The sequence below is a fragment of the Melanerpes formicivorus genome, unplaced genomic scaffold (genome assembly GCF_026170545.1).
Source record: "Melanerpes formicivorus ecotype bairdi unplaced genomic scaffold, bMelFor1.0.p_v2 SCAF_46, whole genome shotgun sequence".
Lineage (NCBI taxonomy): Eukaryota > Metazoa > Chordata > Aves > Piciformes > Picidae > Melanerpes > Melanerpes formicivorus.
Window position 1 is genome coordinate 643,476 of NW_027142398.1, and position 25,144 is coordinate 668,619.

At 45.6% G+C, this 25,144-nt stretch overlaps 1 protein-coding gene across 1 annotated transcript; it reads left to right on the forward strand.

Moving 5' to 3' along the window:
* Nucleotides 1-247: 247 nt before the first annotated feature.
* On the forward strand, nt 248-23,451 carry TSPAN2 (tetraspanin 2). The gene is made up of 8 exons (XM_068159503.1): nt 248-449; nt 2,065-2,167; nt 14,363-14,460; nt 14,898-14,972; nt 15,530-15,631; nt 16,806-16,880; nt 17,574-17,657; nt 19,477-23,451. The coding sequence occupies exons 1-8, from the start codon at nt 381-383 to the stop codon at nt 19,540-19,542; spliced, it is 672 nt and encodes a 223-aa protein (XP_068015604.1). The 5' UTR covers nt 248-380; the 3' UTR covers nt 19,543-23,451.
* The last annotated feature ends 1,693 nt before the right edge of the window (nt 23,452-25,144 follow it).

Below are 25,144 nucleotides of genomic sequence, written 5' to 3' on the forward strand. Positions count from 1 at the left end.
GGGCCACACCGCCCTTGCTGCCGCTGCCGTCCGAGCCCCGCCCGGGCAGGGCAGCCAGACCCCGCGGGAAAACACCACCCTACGGCGAGCGGCCCCGGCCCCTCAGGACAGCGCCATGGCCCCCGGGCATCGTTCTGGGCACAAAGCCCGGCTGAGCCCTAGCGCCGCGGGTCGCTCCCGCGCACTCCCCAGCCGCCATCCCCGCCGCCTCTCGGGGCGGGTCCAGGCCGGCGGTGCTGCTGACCCCGGCCCGCCCCGCGTCGCACCCAGCCCAGCCCCGCACCTGCCTCCCGGCGCCGCCCCGCTCCCCGCCCCGCGCGGAGCCTCCGCCGAGTTCGGCCGAGCCGCCTGGGGAGCTGCTGCCGGAGCCGGCCCCCGCCATGGGCACCGTGCGCGGGCGGATGCGCTGCATCAAGATCCTGCTGTTCATCTTCAACCTGACCTTCTGGGTGAGCGGCGGGCCGGGCTGGCGGGGCCGGGCGGAGCCGTGCCTGCTGCGGCACCTGCTGCGGAGGCGGCCGGAAAGCCGCGACCCCCGTGGCAGCACTGGGGGCGCCGGGGGGGAGCGCGGGCAGCAGATGCGGCTGGCGGGGCCCGGGGGACCGAGCCCTGGGGAGGGGCGCGGGTGCCTTGCTGGAGCGCTGCGGGACAGGCTTCCCGAGCCTGCCTTGCGGGAGTGCCCTACCCGCGCTCCCGGCTTGGGCTCCTTCGGCAAGGCTGTAACTCTACCCTGGAATGTACGAGCTCGACGTAAGATGCCATTGCTGACAAAAGGCATCTCTCTTAGCTGACAATTCATAGCAGCGGTCGTTTCCTCAACAAACATAACATTTCAAACAACAGGAGGCTGTGAGAGGTTCTTGCAGCATTTCATGCAGTGGAACGCTTCTTCACGATGTTATGATGCCTTTTAGTAATTTCAAATAGCGAGCCAATGGCTGCCACATGTTTACAAGTTCATCCTAAGAGAAAATCCTTGCATAGTATTGCACTTGCTCTGCTGAAAGCTACCCTAATGTCTCAGTGAACAGTGCCTACTGCAGAACCATCAAGTGATTCAGATGAAGCCCTCATTCCTCCTTAGTTTCACAGCACAACTGAATGCCATCTTTTTCCTTTCGCTTTCCCTCATGTCATGCTCTCCCTTCCAGTAGCTTTCCAGTTTTTCACACTGTAAAACAATTAGCAATGTCATCTTCTTAAATGTCTTTTTCTTTATGATCCACTGTTTTCTGAAAAGAAGCCACAGAATAATCCTGTTCAGCCTCTCTGGAGCAGGCATTTTTGGGCTTTTGTCTCCTTTATGCTTGAAGCACAGTTAAACCAAATGCTTTTCCCTCTTGGTGACAGCACTGCAAGCTCCGGGTACACAGTGCTGCTGTGCTCAAGCTGTAGGAGCAGAGTGATGTTGTCCAGCTGCAGCTGCAAGTCAGGAGAGGGACAAAGCTTTGTGTTATGTTGTTTCATAGAAGTGACAATTACTGTGTTTTGTTATCTGCCTTTTTGCTGACACAGGAGAAACCATCTCCTCAGCAGAACTGGGGGCATTCATTTCAGACACATCTCAACTACTAGAAGCACTTAGAAGCCCAGACTAACAGGAGGGGCTCCTCGATTCCAGAGCCTGAGTGGCCACCTCCATACTGCCTGACTACAGTAGAGTTCTGAGGGTTAGGAAGGAGGGCAGAGTGTTCCTCATTGGTTTTGCAGCCTGTTCTTCTCATGGGCACTCGCTTCCCCACACTAGCACAAACACACACACACCACCACCCCATTGCAATGCAGGCCCAGTTTGTGTGACTAAATGAGCTTATTTACAAGGCTTGGAAGTCACTGCTTAAAAGTTCAGAAGCTGAACTTTACACTGAAGAGCTGAAGGAAAGGAAGTACATCTCACTACAACAGGAATTCATTGGTATCAAACACCAGCAAATGCTTCCTGGGTTTTCTGACAGTGTCTTCCTGAGCTGTGGGATTTCGAGAAAGCATAAGGTGCCAATGACATCTCTTTGAGCCTCTCTAGTAATTGTTACTGAAGTATTGACTAGTCTGTTTACCTTCCAGCTGGCAGGATTGGCTGTCATTGCCTTTGGTCTATGGCTGAGGTTTGGTGGAGTTATGGCAGACTTTGCTTCAGATAAAAGGTCTCCAGAGTATTTCTTCATGGGTAAGTTAAAGTGCCTGCAATGACAGTAGCTTTGCCATGGTTTCATCCTGGGGCATGTGACACACATTATGCACTGAATTATCTGAAGGCAAACAATTCCTGGGCTGAACTACACAAAAATGGACATTCTGGTGCTGCGTGTCATGAGCATGATGGCATTGATCATTTCTCTGCTTGCCATCAACTTCCTACCTGAACTCTTCTCTCAGATTTGATGCATTTCTCATGTGTCTTTAGTGAATTGCGCTAATCCTGTTGTACTAGAAGTTGAGATGGGTCAGAGACTCCAGGAACCCTGGATGTGTTTAAAGGTCATTTGGATGTGGTGCTTGGGGATATGGCTTAGGTGTGAACCTTGTAGAGTAGGGTTGTCAGTTGGACTTGGTGATCCTGAGGGTGGTTTCCAACCTGAATGTTTCTGTGATTCTGTGATATCCTTCCAGAGTTTTCTGTGCAGCTGCCAGCCAACAAAACAACAGTGTCGCTTCAGAATGTTTGTCATACCAGTCCAGCAGTAAAACTTTTCCTCACCATTTCTCCCTGTGCCTGCACACAGAGGCTCTCAGTGTGACTTTAAGTATCAGAGCAAATCTTTCCACAGCTGAAAAACAAAACTACACACTGTTCAGTCATCTCAAGAGCTGTTTGTCCAGCCTGTGCAGGAATCAAGCAGTTCCCCAGGCCCACAGAATTGGTATTGGTCATATCTAATTTTAGGCATTTAATATTTTTTTCCCCCTCTCTCCCTAGGATTTCCAGTTGGGTTTTCTGGTCATGCCACCTGTATTACATACCTATAGACATTCTTAAACAGAAGTTGTCTAGGACTGCCAGCAACTGCTTTTCTCTGTCCAAAGACAATTTTAACATGCCTTCACCTCAAAAGAGTCAGATTTTTTTTCTGGTTTAGTCTATCACCCCTGAAGATGGACTCAATAAAATCCAACTGGTGCAAACGTTTTTACCACTTAGAAATGCCAGGTGTGAATGAACACCCAGTCCTGCCTTGTCTATCAAGCCACGCTGACAGGATGGGCTGGAATGGAAGTTCACCCAAGATGTCCTGCAGCAGTCAGTTACCCATCACAGAAATACTGTCTGGACTCTGCAGTTTGTTTAAACACCCCCAGTTCTCTTAGTGGAGATCTTGACTCTGATATACCACAGTCCTAACCACAAACTTCTTTAATATATGCAACCAGGCTAGAGGCACAGAGCCGACTGTACAGTACTGTGGGAATAGATGGATAGAATGTTACATCCAGCAAAGTGTCTGTGGGAGTTTATGAGGCTGAATAAAACCATTCAGTAACCTGAGGGTTACTGTAGAATACCCTGTAGCACCTCCAAGGACATGGAGATCCAGGATATATGATTTACTTTTTCTCTTACATCTGAGCTGATATGTCAGCAGCGTATTAGATCATAAACTTCATTTCCAGATCCAATGTACACCTCCTGAATTTCCTGTGCTGTATTTTGGAACTCTTCCTAGCCTCATTCACTTACTTTTGACCCAGGAGATTCAACAAGACAGAATGATGTTCAGAACCCAGAAAGTAATACATCCTGTGATGTTAGTAAGCACCACAGTCATGTCACAGCTTTGCACTGCACAAAGAACACACTCTTTGGTTCATGTGTATTTAAATCTCTAAAAGATTTAATCTGCTTCAGTCCTGAAGAGGCATTACAGAAGCTGTTCAGGGTTGTCAATTTTGGGAAGTCTTGGAGAATGCTCTTGTAGAAGTGTTGCTGTATACCTTGACACTCAGCTGCTGGGCTGTCACATGTACTTACAGAGCTGTATGCTGTCCTATGTAACTGCTAGCAGAGGATGTGCTGAAGAACAGGGCATAAATATGTTGAGAATTGTTTTAAACTTGCTCTTTTGACTGAATTCTAAAGGGGAGTTTTTAGCCCTTTTTAGTCCATTGTGCTCTGAAGGGAGCATTGTGGTTAAAGGTAAACAAAACATTTTCTGCTGCCCTGCCTCATTACAAATCATGTTAGATGCTGTTGCGGCTTCTGAGCATCTGATGGGGCAGCCATTCAGAAGTCTGATGGTGCTAGTGATCTGTGACTAAGACAGTGGTAACTGAATGGTGACAAGTTCAGTAAAGGTGGGATTGCTGCAGCAGACAAGGCTGTGTCTGGATGGTCCTGCTCCAGACCTTCACCTCCAAGAGATTTCAGCTCTGAGTCCCCCTTGACAGTTGTGTTTTGGGCCCTTCTCACACAGAGTTCAGGAGTGTTGTTTATGTGGCTTTGTGTGTTTGCATTCTGGGGGACAGCCAGAATTTTGCACAGGAATTCTCAAGACGGAACACTTTGCAACACACAATGAGCAGCTTGCCCAGGGGGCTGAAAGAGAAGGCAGATCATCACTAGGACTTGGAGATACAAACAGATGACTATTTATTTAAAAATCATTTCTTTAGCTCTGTTCCACTGACCATTTTTGTAGCTGCCTTGTGATATCCCTCACCCCTGTGATCAAATCAGCTTTGTGTCAGTGCTTGGAACAGTGTAGCTGCATTCAGAGTTTGCTTTGTAGGTTGAAGCACTGTCCAGAATCACCATCTTGTGGAAAACATCTCATTTTCTTGCTTCTAAGCAATACCACATTCTGCTCTTGTTGTACCTGGACTGAGCTGCCAGCTGACTCTAACCAGCTTCTTTCTTGTGCTTCCTCATGAAGTTGATTTTCTTTTTTTTTTCCTGGATCTGAAATGTTGGTTTAGTTTGGAATAATTGATAATTATATCCTTGCATTTTCCATTAAGCTAGGATGAGTCTCCTTAAATAGCCTTGTTCTTTACCAGCAGTCCAGCTGTCTTTTCTGCCCTCTGGAATAGTTTGGGCCATGACTTGGCAACAAGGCCTGTTCATCTTTTCCAGCCACTGAAATGTTTTTGTTGGTTTGAGAACAACTTACAGGCAGCAGTGTTGATGGCAAGCACATATGTGTTCTTAGTTTTCTGTTGCCTGCTTTGTGTCCAGTGATCCATATGCCCCATTGCACCTTACAGTTTTTTAACCTACAACATAACACCTACATACCTACAACATAAAAGGTTGGAATTGGAACTCTTTGACCCATGCAATTTTCATCTATTTTGTTGCCATCACTGGAGGTGTTTAAGAGGAGACTGGATGAGGCACCTGGTGCCATGGTTTAGTTGATAATGGGTTGGACTTGTTGATCTCAGGGGTCTTTTCCAACCTGGTTAATTCTACTCTACTCCACTCCACTCCACTCCACTCCACTCCATTCCACACTGGAGCAGCCTCCTAAAATTGGACATCCTCTCTTTGCATCTCCCTAGCTTTTGGAGTACCCACTGCAGTAGTGGACATGACAACATTTTTATGTTACTCCATCTCATTATACCTTTTTTTGTGACTGTGCTTCAGGTGGTGAGGCAAAACTGTAGCTTTGCTGTTCTATTACAGTTCAGGTCCAGTAGATCTCATATATTCTTAGCTGTACTTGAGAAACAAACAAAGAAGTTATCAAAGGTCAAATCTGGGCAGTTACCTCTTTTATCTGAGCTGTCTGTGACACTGTACTGACCAGAAGAGTCTGTAGATCTGTAGAATAAAGGGAATTCCCTTGGATTTCTTGTTCTTCTTGAGACTCCTGCACCAAGACTCTGTCAAGTTGGGTTTTTACTGGGCAGGAAAGCCTGCAACAATCAGAAGGAAAAGAGAGATGCTCATGTGAACCCAAGATGTCAGCACTGCTGTCTCACAATTAACTGAGCCTTAAATTTTTGTAGTATTGCTGTTCTTAAACATCCCTAAAGCACAGAAGTGAAGACAAAGTGCCTGCTGAGTGCAAGTTGAGCATTTTTAAACTGAAAACTAGCCCAGGGAGTTTTTAAAGGGCAGTTCAAGATACCTGTTCTCCACCTGTTTTGGTGGATGAAGAGGAAATTCTGTCCAGGTTCCTTGGGCAACATGGAGGACAAACTCTCTGTATACCTAATAAATAAAGTGCAGACGGTCCCACCACTGCCAGCAGTAGTAAAAATGCAGTGTATGAACTCAACAGGTCCTATCAGGAATGGTAACAAAACCTGATGAAAGTGAAGGAGTCAATCTGGATGTCTCTTTCTCAAAACTGGCAGCCCTGGAGCATTGCTTCTCCTTCACAGCCAGAGATCACAAAGTTTCTGCTATGTCACATTCTCTTTGCTCCAGTTCCATGATCCAGTCTGTGGTTAAGGCATTCAACAGGGCCAAAACAGCTGTAGAGAGAAGTTTATGGGTGGCTGTGGCTTTTTCTTGGGGTCTGTGAGAGCATGAGTGATCATTCTGGCTTTGAAAGGTACAGTCAGATGGCACATGCCTTAGGATATGAAGTCATGTCTGGAGTTCAAGGATATTAGTAGTTTCTCTCCATAGTAGTGGGTGCCCATACAAACAAGTTGGCCAGCAGTTAAATCCATGTAAACTGCAACTCTCCTGCTCCTGTGCTTCATTTTGTGATATTCATGTATTTTGGAGTTAAGCACTACACTCTTACTCAACAGTATTTTCCTTCCAAAATCCATAGCCTCTCTATCAGCCTTTAAAATGAGAGCTGTTGGCAAAGTAGCCTCTGTGTTGAGATGCAATACCACATGAGGAGCATCAAATGGTCCTGCCATCATGTGCTTTGAAGTAGCTTTTAGTTTGTACTTAAGTCTTAAACAACAAACTTACCCTCGTGTCATCTTGTCTCTTTTTATGCAGCTGAGGAAGAGTGGTTTAGAAAAGGCCAGTCATGGCCCTGAGTGGAAAACAAAAAGTGCTGACTGGAAAACTGATTAAATTACTATGACACCACCACTACCATCTCCCTAAAAAAACCTGACTCAAAATGAAAGTTGTTCAAAAGCCTTTGGTCTCCGTGCTGGATCACAAAACCTAGCAATCAGTCCCCAAGGGTCTGCATTCTGCCTGGCAGAATGAAGGCAAGGCCAGCACAAAGTTAGAATTCTGAGAAAAGCAGCTAATTAAGCCTAATGGAATAACCTGTCCATCTACCTCAGGCTGATGGGTTTATACCTGCAATATGCTGAGATTCAAGAGGATTTTTTCTTTCCTTTTTAACTGATCACTTAAGCATGATAATGCACTTTATGTTATTTGCCTGTTAAACTGTCCTCCTGGGTAGACCTTTCTCCCACCCCACTCTCTTTATGTGTAGCTGCTGTCTATAAGCCAGCCAGTTCCACACAGTAGCTGAACTGGCAGTTGCACCATTTCCTTTGACCCACCCTTTCCTCCTGTCTCTAGGCAGCTGCAAGTCACCCTGGTGCCTGCACACTGATGGCATTGCTGAACTCTGACAGTATTGCTTGCTGAGTACCTGGCGTCTCCCTTGGCCTACCTCAGTGAGTGATGAAGCACTTGCATCTGATTCTGGTCAGGCTGCCCACACACAGGCCAGGGTCCAGCACCACAGATCAACACTTTTACTCTTCCAGAAACAGCCACCTGTAGCAAGAGACACAGATGACTAAGGATAGAGCTGTCACTGATCCTGCATGAAGTAAAAAGACATTAAGATCATAGAATCATAGAATCAATAAGGTTGGAAAAGACCTCAAAGATCATCAAGTCCAACCTGTCACCCAAGACCTCATGACTAACTAAACCATGGCACCAAGTGCCACGTCCAGTCCCCTCTTGAACACCTTCAGGGATGGTGAGTCCAGCACCTCCCTGGGCAGCACATCCCAACGGCTAACAACTCTCTCTGGGAAGAACTTTCTCCTCACCTCCAGCCTAAACTTCCCCTGGTGCAGCTTGAGATTGTGTCCTCTTGTTCTGGTGCTGCTTGCCTGGGAGAAGAGACCAACTCCCTCCTGGCTACAACCACCTCTCAGGTAGTTGTAGACAGCAATAAGGTCTCTCCTGAGCCTCCTCTTCTCCAGGCTAAACAATCCCAGTTCCCTCAGCCTCACCTTGTAGGGCTTGTGCTTGAGGCCTCTCCCCAGCCTTGTTGCCCTTCTCTGGACATGTTCAAGAGTCTCAATGTCCTTAAATTGAGGGGCCAGAACTGGACACAGTACTCAAGGTTTCCTCTTGTTGTAGCAGCACTCTCAGCTCCAGGAAGGCTCAGGCATTTTTCACTCTTATGCTTTGTTCTTCACATATACTCGCTTTAAATGGACTAACTGTGCTCTGGATGCCATTCCCTAAAGTGGTTTTCACTCTGACAGAGTGGAAATACAACAGGACTGTCTGCTATGAAGCTATTAAGAGGAAAGCTTTTTGTCTGCTGGAAAAAAAAATAACAGGGGAAAAAAAGGAAAGAAAGGGAAAAAAAAAAGCCCCTAGCTCCCTTTTGGTTTGTGTCAGTTCAAAATCACCTACAGAGAGGGTTTGGATTGAATTGGCTTCTTGTGATCCAGCACCTACTTTATCTGCACTTGGGTGGGTAAAGAGAGCTATCTGCAGAGTCCTTAACTTTTGCTGCTGTGGGGGTGGCAGAGTTCCATGAATGCACTATGGTCATACTCTCTTTTCTGTTTGGGCTGGCTTGGAGCCTCTGCATTTAACATTAGAAGTGTGTAACTGTTGTTGATATCTGCATGGAAAAATCCTAATCTAGAGAGGATTGCAGAGAATTGTGAAAAGATTGAGAGGCCTCCAGCACAAACTTTATGAGGAGAGGCTGAGGGAGCTGGGGTTGCTTAGCCTGGAGAAGAAGAGACTCCGGGGAGACGTTCTTGCTGTCTACAACTACCTGAAGGGAGGTTGTAGCCAGGTGGGGGTTGGTCTCTTCTCCCAGGCAAGCAGCACCAGAACAAGAGGACACAGTCTCAAACTGCACCAGGGGAGGTTTAGGCTGGAGGTGAGGAGAAAGTTCTTCACAGAGAACTGGAATGTGCTGCCCAGGGAGGTGGTGGAGTCCCCATCCCTGGAGGTGTTCAACAGGGGATTGGATGTGGCACTTGGAGCCATGGTTTAGTTAGTCATGAGGTCTTGGGTGACAGGTTGGACTTGATGATCTTTTAGGTCTTTTCTAACCATATTGATTCTATGATTCTGTGATTCCAGAACACCAAGTGAGTTGAATATTAAAAAGAGAGATAAAATACAGCATTTATAAAGCAAAGTGACCTCAAGTGGTAAGAATTAATCTAAGCAGTATAAGCACTGACAGATTGTAAATTAGCTATAACTACAGAGAAACATGGTCTTAGACTCACTGTCAGTTGCTCTTAGCAGAAGTACCCTGCTCAGCTGCAGTCTATAAGGCATATTAATGGCAGCAATCACAAAGAGAGGAAATTAGAATTCCACTGAAAAGTTTTAAGGTCATTGTGTAAATCTCCAGTGCACTTAGTGCCTTCAATGCTGTGTGTGAGAGGATGCAACAAAACTAGAAAAAGTACTGAGAAGCTTGACAAAGATTATTATCATCCTATGAGCTGTGAACATCTTCCATATTAGGAAGCTTTTTACACTGTTTAAATCATTCAGTTGTAGAATCCACTGCCGCAGGGTTCTGTGAAGTTCAGCTGCAATAGTACAGCTCCACCTCACACAGGCATCTTGCTTACATTGGACACAGTGAAGTTTGCTCTAGGCTTAAGTAGATAAGGACAGAGCCATTGCAGATTACTCAGAAGGTAATAGCTGACATACTTTATCTTCTATGAATTAGGGACATAATTATTTAGGGTAGTGAGATGCATGTGAGCAAGACATGTAACAAGTGCTGGTATTGTGTGGGAAGGGGGAGGCAGTGGACTGGGATGTCACATTACAGTGAGGTTGCTTTTAAATTGAAAGGATTTGTGCATCAGCAGAAGCCTGCAAGCGTGACTGGTATCTGTAATGCCTCTGTGGTTCCAGGAAGATTAACCATGAAATGTCTGTCAAATTCATACAAGACTTGTAATTATGTCTGTGCTTTATGCTCAGACTAAGGAAATGTTCCAGCTCTCCAGAAATTCATCTTCTTTCAGAGCACTCTGCCTCGCTTCTCCACTTTTGTAGATACATTTTATACATAAATATACTAAAAATCTATTAACACAAAGATGGGCATCTCTAGTAAGAAGCCTGTCTCAGAAGCTGGCTCTGCTACCATGTGCAATGTACACAACTGTCCCTGTCTGGCCTGTCATTGCCACCTCCTGCCTGTGCTTCTCATCTTTTCTAATGCTGCATTTGCACTACAGGTTCCTTGGTGCCCTACTGAGGGCTTGACAGCCTCAGTCCTTCTGTGGAGGAGCATTTTTGCCTCCCAGATTGTAATGCACACACAACCTCAGGATCATCTCTTCAAGTCATGTCTGGGTTCTAAGCCTACTCTGGTCACTGCCTCTGGATCCTTTACACCAAGAACAGAGCTTCTTGTTTTCTCCATGGAGGAACTCACACTGAACAAGCTGCCAACTGTTCATATTCCACTGAGAAAACAAGAAGCTCTGTTCTTGGTATAAAAGGAAAAATTAGAACTATTTAAAATGGAAAGTGACCATAGCAGCCAGGTAAACAAGAAACTCATGGCAAGTAAAGCTGGACAGAGAGACAGTGGATGCTTGTCTGCTCCTGCTCTTTGCAGTAGGCTCTAGACAGGGATATGGATCTCAAAGGCCCTGAGTAAGATTAAAAAGCAAAAGAAAAAAAAACCCCAACCCAAACAAAATCAAAATCACAAAACCAAACCAAACACAAAACCCTCACCACCAACCAACCAAACAAAACAGAGTAAAACCAGCCAAACCAACCAACCAACCAACAAAACCCCAACCAAACAATAAACAACTCTGGGAGTGGGTTCTATGCCAGACTCTGAAATTAGATCTCCACCAGCCTAGGCAGCCAGTGGGAGTGTGTCTGGTGGCAGTGATGATGGTTCATGCATGGTCTGAAATAATAATGGGTTCAATGTTCACATCAGTAGATTGCTATCTGCCTATTTTGGGTTGCAGTGTTTCCTTTCTGTTCACAAAACATTGTGCACACTTCTGCCTGCTGTGATTCTTTGCAGTGGGAAGGACTCTGGTTCTAGCAGTACAGATGTTAGTCTCTTCAAGTGATGTGACAGACTAAATGACTGGTACCATTTCCTTTCAGATTAGTGATGTATAGATTTGCATGTTACCTTCAGAGTAGTTTTCAGTTGTTCCAAGGAGCAAAGAACAGATGTCTTGCAGATTTCACACATCATCTTTCTAAAAATGGGGCTCATCCCCCCCTCAGTCTTGCTACACACAAAGACATATTGCAGTCAGCAGCTATAAGATTCATCCTTCTCTTCTACCTAGTCTAAAATGATGAAATTCTGTATTCACTGCTGATCACAACAGTTTCATTCATCCAGAAATGACACACACAATACCATTTATCCTCCTTGAGGTTGCAGATCTACTGTCTACTGTACAGCCCCAGTAGGAGCAATGTGCTTATTCCCAGAGGGAACAGTATCTTATGGAAAACTGTGCCATGAACACAGATCTCTACTGAGCTGTGGATTTGCCATCCTTCACTGTTGGAAGCTACAGGTTGCTCTGAGACTTCCAGGTAACTTTAATTTAGGAACAAGTTCTTTACCATGAGGGTAGTGGAACCCTGGAACAGGTTACCCAGGGAGGTGGTTGGAGCCCCATCCCTGGAGATACTCCAATTGAGGCTCGACAGGGCTCTGGGCAGTCTGATCTAGATGAGGATGTCCCTGCTTACTTCAGTGGGTGCTGGACTAGATGACCTTTGGAAGTCCCTTCCAACCCAGACCATTCTATGATTCTATGAATTCCCCTTGTAAATGCAAAGCAGAGTCTGCTAGAAAATGGGAATCCCTCCTGTTGGAATTTTCAGAGGGAATACCCCTATGTGGCATTTCCATTTCAGGAAGTAATTATTGTCCCCATGGGATGAATCAAACATCAGATACATAGAGAAAAGCTGCTGCTTTGCTGCATTCCAGATCTGTTCTTTGCAGAGGGAAGCAATGGCTGAAGTATGGGCTTCCCTTCTGCTACATGCTCTATTTTTCAGCCAGAAGGGAGATGTTGTTATTAGGTACTGTTGAAGTGCCTCATTCCTGTGTGAAAGCTTATGTGTGTGTGTGTACAGTAGCCAAGTGAAAACATCTTTAGTTGTGTGGACTTTTTCTAAGTGTCATCTCTTTGAGCCCTCTCTGAATAGCAGCAACTGCTAGTCTCTGGCTGAGAAGAGGCAAAGTCTGGAATGAACTCTGTTGAACAGAAGATGGAAGAAGGTGATTTTAAAACTCTGGCTGGCTCAGCTGTGGGGCCAGACACACAGCAAGCTGAGCTTTGTTTAGTGAGTGGTGTGAGTTTTTCCTGTAACACGCCTTAAAAGGGAAGTTCTGATTGAGGTAGCGGTTTAGCTCTGAGTCATGCAAGCGAAATGTTAAGTCTGTTTGTCAGACAAAAGCAAATCCAAATTCCTCAAAGTGGTCTCACCCCTGAGCCTCAGAGAGCTTCATCCCTGCGAGGGCTAAGCAACAAAAAGGAACGGGAAGACTTTTTTCCAGTCTTCTTCATCAGCAAGTCTCTGCTAAGTTGCTTGAGAAGTATTACAGAGACTGGAGTAGGGAGCAACATGCAGAGAAGGGTCCAGGAAACATCTTTGTAATTGCATGCTGTTTGTTACCATGGAGACCTCAGGAAATGGCTGTTTTGGTTGTGCACCAGAGAAGTTGTTTTGTTTTTTTCCGTTTATCTTCCATGAGGGGCTGACCTTTTTCTGTTGAGCCATCTAGATCTTTATATACTCCTCCCTCAGTACAACCCACTCTGTGGTGGATATGTGTACAAACAGTAGCTTGAGGAATGCTCAGTCCTTCTAAGTCCCAAGCTGCTGAAGATTAAAAATGCAGAAAACACAGCACATGAACTGCCAGCCCAGTCAGCAGCAAATCCCATATGTCTGGTGCCACAGGCCTGGCAAAGCCATATTAATTGTAACTGGTTCATGGCTATTTTAGCAGCCTGAGATCCTCAGCAGCAACCCTTGGCACAAGAAAGGTACTGGGACAAGGATGGAGGGGAAGAGAAGGATCACAATAGTCGGGCTCGATATCTGGCTGATAGGCAGTGACTGGACAGTGATGCACCAGTGATGGGCAAGAGGCAGAAGCTTGCCTTCTCCAAGCTGGCTGCATCTAGGTGGCAGAAGACCTAGATGCCCTGCACTTGTACATTGATGATATTGGTTCCTCTTTCCATTTTCCTAGCAATCACTGCAAACTGCCTTTTAATTGCAAACATTGCTTTCTAGTCTAAGTTACACAAATCTTGCTGACAGTAAACGCCAGCAGCTCTGTTAATCCTAAATAATGATAAGGTTTAACCTGGTAACTGAGGATAGGAAAGGCTTCATTAAGGGTTTGTGTAGTCAAAGCCGGGAGCAAGGCTCACTGTGCCCTCTAGTGTCCCCTCAAAGGCAGGAGGGAAATGGCAGATTCCTGCAGGTCCTTCACGCTGCCCACAAGACAAAGACTACAATTAGAAGGCAACTGCACTGAGCCTGTTGTACTTTGGTTGGCATAGTACCCAGAGACAAGGCACAAACACGGTGGTTGTGGTCTGATGGGAGCTGGCACTGCACATGAATGAATATACTGCCTGAGCACAGAGCAAGCATGCAAGTTGGCAGTGAGGCAAGTTTCTGTGCTCTAGTTTCTTTTTGTCTTAGATAAAGCCCATGCAAAACAAACAAACAAACCCACCCCAAAACCCCACAAACAAACAAAACCCTCTGCTGAATGTGAGTATTTCTAGCAGATTTACAGGTGGCAGAGATGAATATTCCCTTTGCCTCTACAGTTCTTGTCAAGTTCTGAACACAGCTAGGGTCCTAGATCTTTAACTCTGTATGGGGCTATACTGACACCCCTAATTTCAACCCAATACATCCCTGAAGCTTTGTAGGGTAGTTCTGGATGGTATATGGTATATGTTCTTCCTGCACTGAGCTGCCCTTGGGACAGTAAACTTGAGAGCTGGAAGTCTTCTCACTTGTCTTCATGAGATGCTCCAAGAATTCTGAAGAAATCCTTGGGCTCCTTTTGTTGCAAGAGAAGCTTTTCTGTGTAACAGGGGTTGTTTGTGAGAGCCAGGGAGCATTGGTACTTACAAATGTGTGGGTTTGACAAACGAGGTAGCAGACTTTGGGAAGAAAGCCCCTGAATTCTTGTCTGATTCTGATTTTTCACAGGACTCTATGTCTTGGTGGGAGCAGGGGCTCTCATGAGCACAGTTGGATTTTTTGGGTGCTGCGGAGCAGCGCGGGAGTCTCAGTGCTTACTTGGAGCAGTAAGTAAAAGGTTTCAAGGGCCTGGGCTGCAGTCATTCAAGAGCATGCTTTGTGTCATTAGTGGAAAGACCTTTACTGCCTTCAAATGTCTTATGTTCTTTCACTGGCTAATCTAAGGTCTCTAGGCATTGTGATATTACAGAGCTTCCATACAGGAAGAAGTTCTATTTCTTGTCTCATGTGGTATGTTTCTTGGAACTACCTTCTGTCTTTTCTGACACTACCACATGAGTCACATCTTTGCCACTGCCACCTGTGTTTCCATATTACAAGAAGTATCACTTGACACCCTTGTTACAAACCCTGCTTACCATCTGTCTTGCAATCACTGTGTGGGCTGTTGAGGCCTGGGCAAGGAGGAGGGACTGACTGACAGTTCATATAAAGCAGAATTGTGCCAGCTGTATTAATGTGACATTCTTTTCTCTCTCTGCAGTTCTTTGCTTGCCTGTTGGTGATATTTGCAGCTGAGGTCACTGCTGGAGTATTTGCCTTTATAGGCAAGAAAGTGGTAAGTAGCAAGCAACTTGTAAGTAGCAAGCAACTTCTAATGTAATGATGGGGCAGCAGTGAATTCCAGTGCCAACAGACCTGCAGCCTGGCTCTGGCATAGGAAAACTCTCCAGCAGACTTCCCAGGAAGACTCTCTGACATTCTTATCTGGAGTCAATGACAGTTTGTGTTATCACAAGTCCAGATCAGATGCAGTGTTTGCTTCCCTCTATTAAAGAAAACCTGTAGGTGTGGTTCAACAGTACACCCCCAAGGAACATCAAATAGAACTATATGATAAGAGGGTATTCCTTGGGAAAAGGGCAAATGCATTCAAGCACTAACCTTGTCCAACTCTTAACCAAAACACAGACTACAGTGTATGTACATTCAGACCCCTGCAGAGTCTCTCTGAACGCAGTCAGGCCATAAAACCCTCCTACCTTTCCAGCTGTGGTACTTCAGTTTACCAGGCCTAATTTTCTGCTCTGGAGTTTGATGACAGAAGCTGGCAATCTGCACTGGACTGGGGGTAAGACTTGTTTGCCACTCACTTGGGAAGTCTAATTTCTGCAGGCAATACAGGAAGCCCAGAAAATCTATGAAGACATTTATGATGACTATATGAAAAACCCAGGCGGGAAGGTCAACAGAACCATCTATCACTTACACGTGGCTGTGAGTAGTCCTCCTGAACTTTAATACCCTGCACTACTGCTCTGCTGTCACATTACCCTTTAAAATTTGGAATGCCTTCCACTGAGGTATGAAATAATAAAACTAGCTGTTACTTAAAACAGAGCCAGAGCCACACAAACCTGTCAGAATCGTGGTTTTTCAGATCCCAAGTGATCCTTACCTTTGAAAGTGAAAATGAGCAGGCTTTTAGATTTCATCTGATGCTTCTGCTCTGTGTTGTGCAGAAGGTATGACTATTGTGGCCCAAGAACTAATATTTACAAATGCAGGGAGAGGTGGAAAGGTCTGAATCTCTCTGCATTTGCTGAGAAAATGAACTGTGACCTGTGTCCCAGGATCTGCAATGTGGGAGATGCTGCTACTGACTGAACCAAGTAGGTAAAGAACCAAAAGCACATAGAATCATAGAATCAACAATGTATGACTCAGCTCAGGCCACCCAAAAAGTTAGTGCCTGAATTAGACCCTGTGACCTCCTGAATCTTATTTGTGCCCATCTTGTATCTAGACTGCCTCCCACAGAGATCAAGCTCAAGCTTTGTTGCTCCTTGCAGCATTCCCACGTTCTTTAGAACAAACATTTCACAACCTCGGACCCTTTTGTCCTTCTCCCATAGCTGTTATTTCTGACCCAAAGAGGAATTCCAAGCATTTTGTGGGAGATAGACAAACAGGAAAAACAAATCCTCTGAAACACTCCTGATTTATTACTGTCTCCCAGCCAGCACTATGTTTTGTCAGAAGTAAAGAATCTAGCATTCTCTGTTGCAGCTTTTGTGCATTGTCAGTAATTCTGTAAGCATTCTTTGAACTTTCTGTCTCTCCTCCTAACAGCTCCTGTTTGCTTGTAAGCCAGGGCTCTGCTTTCCCAAAATCCACTTGTTTGCTTTGTTCTGAGATACTATCATAAAAATCCCTCCTGCAAGTTGTTGTTGCTAATTTCTCTCTTTTCCTGTGCCTTCAGAAAACTGAAACTGATGTTTGACAGGTTTGGCCCACACAGTTGTAATTCTAGCAGAGGTAGCAGTTAATGCAGGGAATTATGACTTGACCTGCATTGTCTCTTTTTCAGTTGTTTATTGTCCCACTTTCAGTATGAAAAAAAATATATCTATGGCTTCCCCTTCTTTTGTTCTTTGTCTCTCTCATTTAGCTCCACTGCTGTGGTAAGGATAACATGGACCAACCAATGGGATTACCCTGCCCAGAGAACATCCAGTTGCCAAAGGCAAGTGTCCTCACTACTGCTTGTTCTACTAACTTTTTGATGTCTGTTGTTTAGTAAAATTGGAAACATTCTGTAAGTAAAGGAAAGGGAAAACTTCCTTTTAACCTTGCAAATTACAGCATGAAATCCATATAAAATGGAGCAGTGGAGGCAGAAGATAAATTGGAGGTCATGTTGAACGTGCTCAGCCCTCATTTCTGAAGCTTGCTTGTGGCAGACCTGGGGTGGCTGAGACAATATTACATCCTCTGAAAAGAAAAAGTGAGAAGGACCTAGCAGAACAGTAGTCCTAAGCGCCTGCCTTAATAATGCATGCAGGCTCCTGGCTAGAAACTTTGTTGGTGTTAAGAAGATACTGTTATTTCTGTCTTGGGTGGAACCTGCTTGTGAGTTACCACGTCAGCCTGCATGGCCAAACTTCCTCATTTGGCATGCCCTAGCACATGAAGGGGCTTCAATTCAGGGAAAACTTATTGTAACAAAATTACTTGTAACTGCCACCCTGTAGAGGCAAGAGGTGCTGCTGTCTCACTAGTAAAATTGCCTAACAGAACACAAGGCATAGATGCAAGCATTAGGACAGTGACTGCAATTGTGTCTTTCAAGCTCATCTGTTGTTTAGTGAGAAGAGCTGACAGAGTTGATGGGAGTGTATTTTTCCAGGAGTAAACCTTTCCATTTTGTTTCTGATAGAACTGCCTGGTTGAAATCCAGAATGTAATTGATGCTAATCTGCATTTACTTGGAATTGTTGGAATTGCAATTGCTGGCATCACAGTGAGTAAATCCATGTTCTTACTCTCAAGTCTGCATTTGAGCCCAATACCCTGTCCCTTACTCACATCTTTGTGGAAAGTGTTTTGCAGGGTGCAGCTATTCTTACCACTTTCAGTGTATTCTCCCTTTGGGAATTGTCCCACACCAGTACAAGCAGACTTGCACGACTTGGTTTCACCAGTTCTTTCTCCTGTCCTTAAACAGAGATCAAAGTATCTAATGGCAGTCTTGTTTTGCTACAACATTAGGAAAGCAGAGTGCACACGAACCAAACTGAAAGCAAAAGGCTGGAGCAACATTTCACCTACTCCAAAACAGCTGCAGACTGATGAGTTAGGCCCTTTGAGGATCTGCTCCCTAGGCTTCATAAGGAATAGAGAGCACCTTCCACTTGTACAGAAATTGCTGTGCAGGAAAATCCTGACTACAGCACCTGGTTCAGTGTGAAGGACAGTTTCTAAGCAGGTTTTCTAGGGCACAGGCGCAGTGATCAGTATGAATGTTGCTAAAGGGACAGGATTTAAACTGCATCGTTTAGAGAAGAGCATTGTTTCCCCCAAACACACAGCCCCTAGCACAGGTGACTGTTTCATCATGTTGTGTCACCAAAGCCTTGATAACCTTTCTTGCAGGCCACTTTCTCCCACAAGAGCGTACTGCTGTCTTCTCAAGGTCTGCTCCTTGAGGACAGAGCTGTGACCAATAGATGTCACCCTGCTGCAAGCATATGACAGGAGTGGGCAGTCTCTATCAAAGACAGGCTTGAACAGAAAGCATTTTTCAGCATGCATGTGCCACTACATCCTTCAGGCTCCAGGCTGAAGCAGCATGAGGAGCCAGAATGTTAGTAAAGAAATGCACCTTGAGCTGCTCTAAAGAGCAGGAGGTTCACAGACTTATGTGAACACTTAAAAGCAGATGAAGAAAAACCATGGATTAAAGACCCCTGTCATGTGTATAAAATGTGAATGTCCTCAGAAATACAGCACAGCAACGTGGGTGGGACAGAGTTCCTGTAACCTCATTGCTCAACAAGGACACAGTAGAAATGTGAACAGTTTTTCTATGGTTTCCCACCTCAGATACAGCAGAAATTATGAAATGATAACCTCTTTAGCAGCAGAAACATGCCTGTGTGGGGTGTGACTGGTCAGCTGTCTCCTTCCTTGGGGAGGGGTGTGGGGAGAGGGTATGAACACCGGGGTACTGCTCATACCCCTTCACAAAGCCTCACGAGATAGCTGCTAACTGCCTTGGAGATTCAACTTAGGGCAAAAAAAAGAACTTTCTGGAGACTCTGGCAACACCCCCAGTTCTCTGCTTGTAACATTCCCTCTAGTTAACTGGCTCCCTAACACACACAGAGTTTTATTTTCGATCCATAATCTTGATCTTGATCTTGAGTAGCAACTGTTAAGAGCTTAGCTTCCTCTGTAAATCCACAATGCTCTTACTCTACTGTGTATACAATACTCCTTGTAGAAGCATTCTGAAACTCAGAACCTTTTGGTGCATAGCAGTAGTCAGAGTTACTGATACCAGTGCAATTTATGGTAATACTGTTAAAGTTTGTGGTTGTTATGGTGGCCTTTAAGATTTAAAACAAAAAGAGGTTAAACTCTGAGTTTGAGCAGATAAAAATCTTAGCTTTGAGTATCAGTGAAATCTTTTTTATGTTACCTGCCTGATATCTTGGGGTTTGTACATGGAGGCAGTCTCTTGCTACTCTGCCACAAGAACCTTCAGATTGTTCTGATATGCAGACTATGTTATACCTGTCTTGTAAGTGGATCCTTAAATTGCATCCCTTCTCTTCTAGATCTTTGGCATGATATTCAGCATGGTTCTGTGCTGTGTGATCCGTAACACAAGAGACATGATCTAAAACTTTCACTGCACAACTATGTTCCAGGAGTTCCAGACTAAGCTTTACAAGAAGTGCTCTTCTACCCAGTTTTAATAACTGTAATGCATTTAATTAGTGTTTTAACATACTGAGAGGAAAATATCCCATTAGATGAGCAGGTGAATTGTATTAGTTGCAGTAAAAACTGACATGAAGGGGGAAAAAAAAAAAAAAGGGTAAAAACTTCCTTTTTAATGAGAAGAAACCAAGGTGCATGTAAGACTAATTTGATTTTTAATGTCTGTATATGTGCAATTAAGAGTTTACATTGTGTGAGCACATGCATATCTCTGCTTACAAATGTATGTGCCCATGACCAGGTACCTGTACATACAGTCCCTTGTTTAGGTGAGTGTGTGTTGTGTGTGCACATTTGCATGCTCAGTTCTTCCAGAGTCTCACTATGCAAGAATGTACACACACCCAGGGGTACAGAGTGCTTGAAACCCTTTTGTACTGAGCCCCTGTTTGCCAAGAATTATCAGAGGAACAAATGCCATTGTAAAAAATTAAGCTCTATAATCCATTTTGTAACTGTTCTTTCCAAAGCCCCAACAGAGTAGAATTAATAAAACTGGACTTTATTTTAAAACATTAATCAATGCCCAAGGGCCTGCTCCAGCCAACTTTTAATTCATGTGAGTAGACCTATTGACTTCACTGTCACACAGAGATTGGATTCGGGGGGGTTTTAGGACTGGACCCTTCATGCACATGCAGAAAGTTCTGGGGGAGAAAGGTAAAGAAAGAGGGGGAAAGAGGTGGGAAGCTGGCAAGATAACGTGGTCATTTGGGAGCAATTGCAGTGTGAAGTGTGCTCAAGCTTGCCAAGCCAGCCTGAGACACACTCCAAAACAAGAATTAAATAGATATATATATGAGTTAAAGGGGCCACTAAAACCTCTGTTCAGAAGTCCCTTTATCCTGCAAGACTCTGTGCTATACATGCTGGTGCAGGAGTGGAGCCTATATCCAGAAAAGCAGCAACTTTGTCAGATCCTCTGTAGAATCTCACTGGCCTGTGGAAGCCAACTGAAGAGCGAAACTGGTCGGGGAAAAGACCACACAGCACTTTAAAATCATCTCCTTCTGCTTCTGTGACTATCACAGCTTCCACGGGACACTTACCTCAACCTCTCACCCTTTCTTGCGGGTGCAAGGCAGGGAAGGAAGAAGAGACCTTTTGACAGAGCCATAAAGTAGATTTTCTTACTGCCACCTTTAGATTGCATGTCAGGAGACAAAAAGAAACGACAGTAATTCACTGTGTGCTTGAAATACCTCAGGGCTTGCGTTTACATCGTTTGTTTCTGTAGTTTTATTTTTCTATTTATCATATTTATTCCTAAGAGAATGTTCCTTTCAAAACCAGCCTAGAAGGGAGAAAGATTGTCCCCCAGAAGGGGGAAAATAAATGACATCAAAGGCTCTGAATATCTTCCTATTTGGCTTACTCAAGATGATTCACCATTTCGGAGAACAGCTCTTTGCTGACACTATCCACGGAGCAGCTCTGTCTCTCTCTCTCACTAGTTCAGATTTCTGTTGCAGTTGTTGCACACACGATGGGGACAAGTTCAGCAAAACTACATGTCTCATGGAAATGGTCCACCATGTCTAACAGGACTTGGCATTTCCAAGCCATGAGGTCTTTATCAATGGAAAGAAATGGGGTTTCAGGAAAGGTGTGCCTTCCAGTATGCTTATTTTTGTGGAAGGGACAGCCCTGATGATATTCCATTCCCCAAAGAAACTCAAACTACCCTAGCTTTTCTGGGATTGGAATGCCTGTTGCTGTTCCATGTATCCAGTTGGACACATCTTGCTGTCTTTCACACAGACTTTTCAAATTGTTCAGCCAGGACCTGTGACACTGAGACAGCTGTGCACTAAATGCTGGGTATGCAGCAGGCACTGCCAGCTGAGCAGCTTCTGAGCCTAGCTTCAGGTGCCCTGCTGAGAGGGAGACATTAGATTGTAAGCCACAGAAGAGTTAGGGTTGTATCATTCCTTTCACAGCCAACTAATGCCACATGAAAGTAGGGCATGGGACTTTATACTGCAAGCATCAGTGCAGGAAATAGGGCCCTGACCTGCTGCTGTCTTTTCCCAAGAAAGGCTTAACTGGGAGAATGACACTGGCAGCACATCCATGAGGGTAAGTTCCTCACAGCAGACACCTGACATAGTCAAAGCAGTTTCCTAGGTCCCAGGTACACTTGAGACTGTCCCTACAACTAGTTCTGCTCTAAATCAATAATGGGATAGTATACATCTGGGGTGTTTTCTGCCTAGGTAATACTGACAGAAAGAAGAAACTGCTGTATAGTGTCATTTTTGCCATCCAGAGCAAGACATCTTTCCATGGAAACCAGTCAAAAGAGCACAGTAGGGAAGCCAGTGGTTAGGGTTTCAAGATTATCACCCTACAGAGAGAGAAATTTACTTAAAGCTCTTTCCTTCTGTTACATTCCCCTTCTTAACAGCAGTACTTTAGTTATCCTTAAAAGCATCTCTGTATAATTGCTTTTATTTCCTCAAATTTGTAGCACCACAATGCAATGACCAGACCAGAGTTTCCTTTCTTTGTTCACTGTTTAAGTTGGAAGATGCCCACTCCTGCTTTTGAGATGCACTGAATAAAAAAAAGGCAGCTTGCAGAAAATTCTGTTGCTTCCCCAGCCCCTCTCTCCCCCAGAAGTGCAAAACCATCTAAGTGCCTTAGGAAACAAACAAAAAAAAGTGGTAAAAAATAATCTTTCTATAAATTCAGCCTCAAACAGCCTTACTTTCTGCTGAGGTGTTTTGGATTTGTGGGTTTGGTTTTTTTTTTTCTTCCTCTGAACAGTGCATTTGTTTTTCTGAGCTTACACTCTTAGGTTTTACTGCTGTCTAGGTATATGGGATACCTGCACTGCGTATCAGGAACAGAATAATACCATTTATTGGTTTAGCTCTCTAAGTTATTGGTGTAATTAAGTGGGGAATCAGCATGTTATGCATCCATTATTGGTTTTAACAGAATCCAGAGACAGAGCCTCTTCTGCTGGTTCCTGCTGTTGTGAGCTACATAAAATATTTGCCATTTTCTCTGCATCTTCGTAATTGAAAGTCTTTAACTTATTCAGGGACAGAAAACACAGCTGTCCATTCCCTGTCAAAGCTGTAAGAATGATTTCCTGCTGCTTTTTGAACATTGCTAGTTTGCAGCTCCAGTTTCCATTCATTAAATGCTCAGATGTCAGATGCAGGGTTATGGTTATCGAAACTGATTTACACAGTGTCCACAGGTTATTGTGCTGCTGCTTTTTCTTTTCAGCTCTTGAAAGTTCAAAACCTTTGCTCTTTATCAGCAGTACAAAGTAATTTCCAGACCACCATATTGTATGTCTTCAGTAAGAAAGCTTTGCAAAAGCAACTAATCCAAACCAATATATAAACTTCCTCAAAGCCAGTTCATACCCCAGAACTGCATGCCAGGGTTTCATTAACAAGCTTCAGTGCTTGTATGTACCAGATACATGACTGCCATGTAAGTCAGCAGCAGTACCCATTTTATTCCTGTTCCTTATGCCTCTTTCAGAGGAAAACAACAAAAGATCAAATCCCTCTGTGTGATAATTCTGAAAGCACATCACACACTTCTCCTGTCAGTTTGTTCTAAAGTATAGATTCAAACTGTTGACTTTCATTGCGACTCTAAGCATCATTATTCACATTGCCCTTGTCCATTGTTTCTAAGTGACTTCAGCAGGAGCTTCATTTGTTACAGGAAAACCTGTAAGCCACTTTTGATACCTTGCAGAGCACACAGGAGCTGATGAAGCACAGCCCTGTAATATCCCTACAACGAAGCTTCATATTTCACTTTTCCTCATGCCAGAAGTGTGAGTTTTATAGCAAAATATATTTCATATGCACTGAAAAAGAAATTGAGCTCTCTCAAGCCTTTAAATGCTACATTTTGCAGCCTTTGGGGGCTACTGATTACCAGCATCAGATGCCATTCAAGGCAAATGTGCATGAATAAAGCTTTCCAAATTTCTTCCTCACTCTTGGTGCTCTAACCACTAGATTCGCCAAACCACAGCCAACTCCCAATACAGCCTATTTGTTTCTATAGCATAAATTCCGATTCCGGACAGAGCTGGCATATCGGTTTATGCTGCAAAGTCTGTAACAGAATTACTTCTATGGCAGCTCGCTTTGAGAGAAAAAGAGAAACCGTAATCCATTGCTGAAATCACTTTTCACCTCCCTTTAGTCTAATGGTTCTGAAGTACTGTTTTATCGGCTTTTCTGTCTTGAATTTCAAACAGCTTTCTAATAAAAATAACCTCAAATAAACGACTACCAGAGAGACCTTGCCTCCGTGCCCGCTTCACCCCGGGGAGGTTCCTCCGCCCCCTCCCGTCCGCTGCTCCCCGCCCAGCAGAGACCCTCCCCGCGCGGCAGGGCTGCCTGCGCCTCACCTCCTGCCTCCTGGCTTCAGCTCATCCCGCGCACCGCCTCCGGGCAGCCCCTGCGGCAGCGACACCCAGGTCCACGGCGGCTCCTCGGGCCCGAGCGAGGCTCGCCCGTCATCCTCGGCTGTGCGATGTCCCCGGCGCCGGGCTGCGGGCAGGCGAGAGCCCGGTAAAGGAGGCGCCAGGCAGGAAGCAGGGCAGGAACCGATCCCCCGGTGGCTGCCACATCGCCGCGGCTCCCCTCAAGGCCCGCGCGGTGGAGCGCATCCGCCCAGCGGACAGGGGAGGGGCGGCGGGCGGCGCTCCTCCTGCCGTGGCTTCGCAGCGCGGATGGGCGCGGAGAGGCCGGAGCGCGGCAGCCGAAGCAGGGGCTGCGGCCCAAGGCGGCAAGGGCGCCGCGGAACCCCAGGATGTAGAGCGGCCGAGGCGGCGGCGGGGCCGAGGCGGCAGCGGGGCCGGGGCCGATTAGGCGGTGATTTGGCGCGCGGGGTGGGCACGAGCTCCGCCCGCGCTCCGGCCTGCGCGGGAGGGCTGCGAGAGACCCCCCCGGCGCCTGGGCGGCGCTGCCCGCCAGCTCGTGGCGAGAGAGGGCTGCGGGCGAGAGTTTGCCGTAAGCCTGTGCCAGAGCCCCAAGCTTTCCGCATACTCCCTGCGTGGTGGAGGTTGGAAGGAACCTGGGCATCATCCAGTCCACCCCTCTCCCCCTCCCGCTAAAGCAGGGGCGCCCGCAGCATCCTGCCCAGCATCAGAATGGCCAGGTGGGTTTGGAATGTCTCCAAAGAAGGAGACTCCACAACCTCACTGGGCAGCCTGCCCCAGGGCTCCAGCACCCTCCCACCGAAGAGATTTTTCCTTATCTTAGGTCGAACCTCTTGGCTTCCAGTTTGTGCCCGTTGCCTTTGGTCCTGTCACTGGGCACCACTGAAGAGTCTGGCCCCATCCTCTTGCCACCACCCTTCAGACATATATTGAAGGTGCAGTTCATAGCAAGGAGCCAGCCCTATCTTGGGTGTAGGAAGAGAAGCACAACCCATCAACTCTGCTTTATCTTCAGTCTTTTCCTCCCCTGGGATTTTATACCTTAACTCTGATCTCAACCAAAGTGACATCTTTGG

Excerpts from the sequence above, each read along its gene's own strand:
- TSPAN2 (XM_068159503.1), top strand. The coding sequence starts at position 381 with ATGGGCACCGTGCGCGGGCGGATGCGCTGCATCAAGATCCTGCTGTTC. Across the intron at positions 16,881-17,573 it reads AGAACATCCAGTTGCCAAAG|AACTGCCTGGTTGAAATCCA; the intron begins GCAAGTGTCCTC and ends TGTTTCTGATAG. Across the intron at positions 17,658-19,476 it reads TTGCAATTGCTGGCATCACA|ATCTTTGGCATGATATTCAG; the intron begins GTGAGTAAATCC and ends CTTCTCTTCTAG.